Below are 1,995 nucleotides of genomic sequence, written 5' to 3' on the forward strand. Positions count from 1 at the left end.
ACCGTGGCTCAATTGAAACACAACAGGAAGAGTGGTTAGAAAGAGCAGACTGGGGGGCAGATGGAGGGAGGGGGCGCGGTGTTGAAGAGTTCAGGATCTGCACTAGGCAGAATGGAAGGAAGGGGTGACATTCTAGGGGTCCTTTAGAGGGTGCGAAGGGAACATTGGCAATGGAAGTGCCCACAAGGAGAAACTGAGGCACCAGAACACCATCCCAGTTTAGAAACAAAGTACCCAAACTCTGTCTCCATCACGCTCTTTCCAGGGTCACTGTTCCCGAGGAGGTGCGCGAGGTGTTCAAGACCCCACCCCACCCTCACTCCCTTTGCCCGCAGGCGCCTTCCGGAAGAGCTCCTGGGCTCTACTTCCCTTTCTCCCCATTGGGCTCTTCTCTAAGCCTCGGTGGCCCGGCTCAGAGCGTGGTGATGCGGGACGTGCAGGTGCCGTTGCGGAAGACCCCGCCGGTCTCCAGGTTCTCCTGCGGGAAGTCCTCCACGCTGTACGCCCGGCTCTTGAGGGCCGTGGCGTAGTAGTCGACCGGCTCCTCGGCGGCGTTGTCCATCCAGCTGAGGCACAGTATGCGCTGGAAAGAGCGCTTGAAGTTGTCGGAGAGGAAGCCGTAGAGGATGGGGTTGGCGCAGCTGTTGGCGTAGCCCAGGATGACCGAGAGCTGGCTCACCGTGGCGTCGTCCTGCTCCGCGAACACGTTGACCAGCTGCACCACGTAGAAGGGCATCCAGCAGATGACGAACACCATCACCACCATCATCACCATCAGGGTGATCTTGCGCTCCGAGCGCTTACGCTGCTGCCAGCCGGCCTTGAGGGCCACCATGCGCATCTTGGCAATGATGAGCACGTAGCACAGGCAGATGGCCCCCACGGGCAGCAGGAAGCCCATGAGGAACGTGTACAGCACGAAGCCCACCAGCCAGCGCTGGGCAGGCTCCGGCATGAGCATGTTGCACGCCACCGTGCCGTCGCTGTTGGCCGCAGTGCGCGAGAAGACCACGATGGGTAGGATGACGAGTAGCGACAGCACCCACACGCCCAGGTTCACCACCTTGGCGACAGTGGGCCGACGGTAGCGGGCGGCCTTGATGGGGTGCACCACGGCCACGTACCGGTCCACACTGAGGACAGTCAGGCAGTAGATGCTGGTGAACATGTTGACGGCGTCCACACTGAGCACGAGGCGGCAGAGCAGCGCGCCGAAGGGCCAGTGGCGCAGCAGCGTGGAGGTGACCAGGAAGGGCACGCTGAGCATGAGCAGCTCGTCGGCGATGGCCAGGTTAAGGATGTAGATGTTGGTGGCCGTCTTCATCTTGGCGTAGCGCAGGATCACATAAATGACCATGGAGTTGCCACACAGCCCCACGAGGCACACCACCGAGTAGATGAAAGAGATGAGGATGGCGCTGCCCTGGCCCTCGCTCAAGGTCCCGTTTTGGGACGCGTTGCGATCGGGCTCCTCCATGCCGTCCGGGGCGCCGGCCCCAGGGCCCCCGCCGCCGCCGCCTCCTTCGCCGCAGCTGCCTGGGCTAGGACTGGGAGAGGAGGAAGGAGAGGAGGCGGTGCCATTGGGGAACATCCCAACCAGGCGGGCCGGTGTGGCTGGAGTGCTCTTCCCCACCACCTGCGCCCTCCTTCGGTACCCCGGCTACCTGCCGGCCAGTAGCCGGGACTAGTGGCTCCCGGGAGCGCACAGCGGCTTGGGAGAGCGAGACTCAGCCCGGCACCGGGGGCGCAAAGCCTAGCGGCTGCCTGCCATCACCGCTAGTCGCCCCTGGGCGCCTGGGCCCCAGCGAACGAACGTGGAGAGGGGATGCCCGGAAGCCGGAGCCCTGCGCAGCGCAGCGGGTAACCAGCGCGGCTTTGGGTCGGAGAATGAGGAATAGGCAACACTGGCGCGTCAGCAACGGGGGAGGGGGGAGGGGGGCGGAGGGGAGAGCGGAGAGGGTGGCTTAGGTGCCTCTCCTTTGCCTGGCCCCAATC

At 64.0% G+C, this 1,995-nt stretch overlaps 1 protein-coding gene across 1 annotated transcript; it reads right to left on the reverse strand.

Moving 5' to 3' along the window:
- Positions 1 to 412: 412 nt before the first annotated feature.
- SSTR1 (somatostatin receptor 1) lies at positions 413 to 1,591 on the reverse strand. Its single transcript, XM_075532083.1, has one exon. It carries the CDS (start codon positions 1,589 to 1,591, stop codon positions 413 to 415), a length of 1,179 nt encoding a protein of 392 aa, XP_075388198.1.
- Positions 1,592 to 1,995: the final 404 nt, after the last annotated feature.

This window comes from Tenrec ecaudatus, chromosome 14, assembly GCF_050624435.1.
Source record: "Tenrec ecaudatus isolate mTenEca1 chromosome 14, mTenEca1.hap1, whole genome shotgun sequence".
Lineage (NCBI taxonomy): Eukaryota > Metazoa > Chordata > Mammalia > Afrosoricida > Tenrecidae > Tenrec > Tenrec ecaudatus.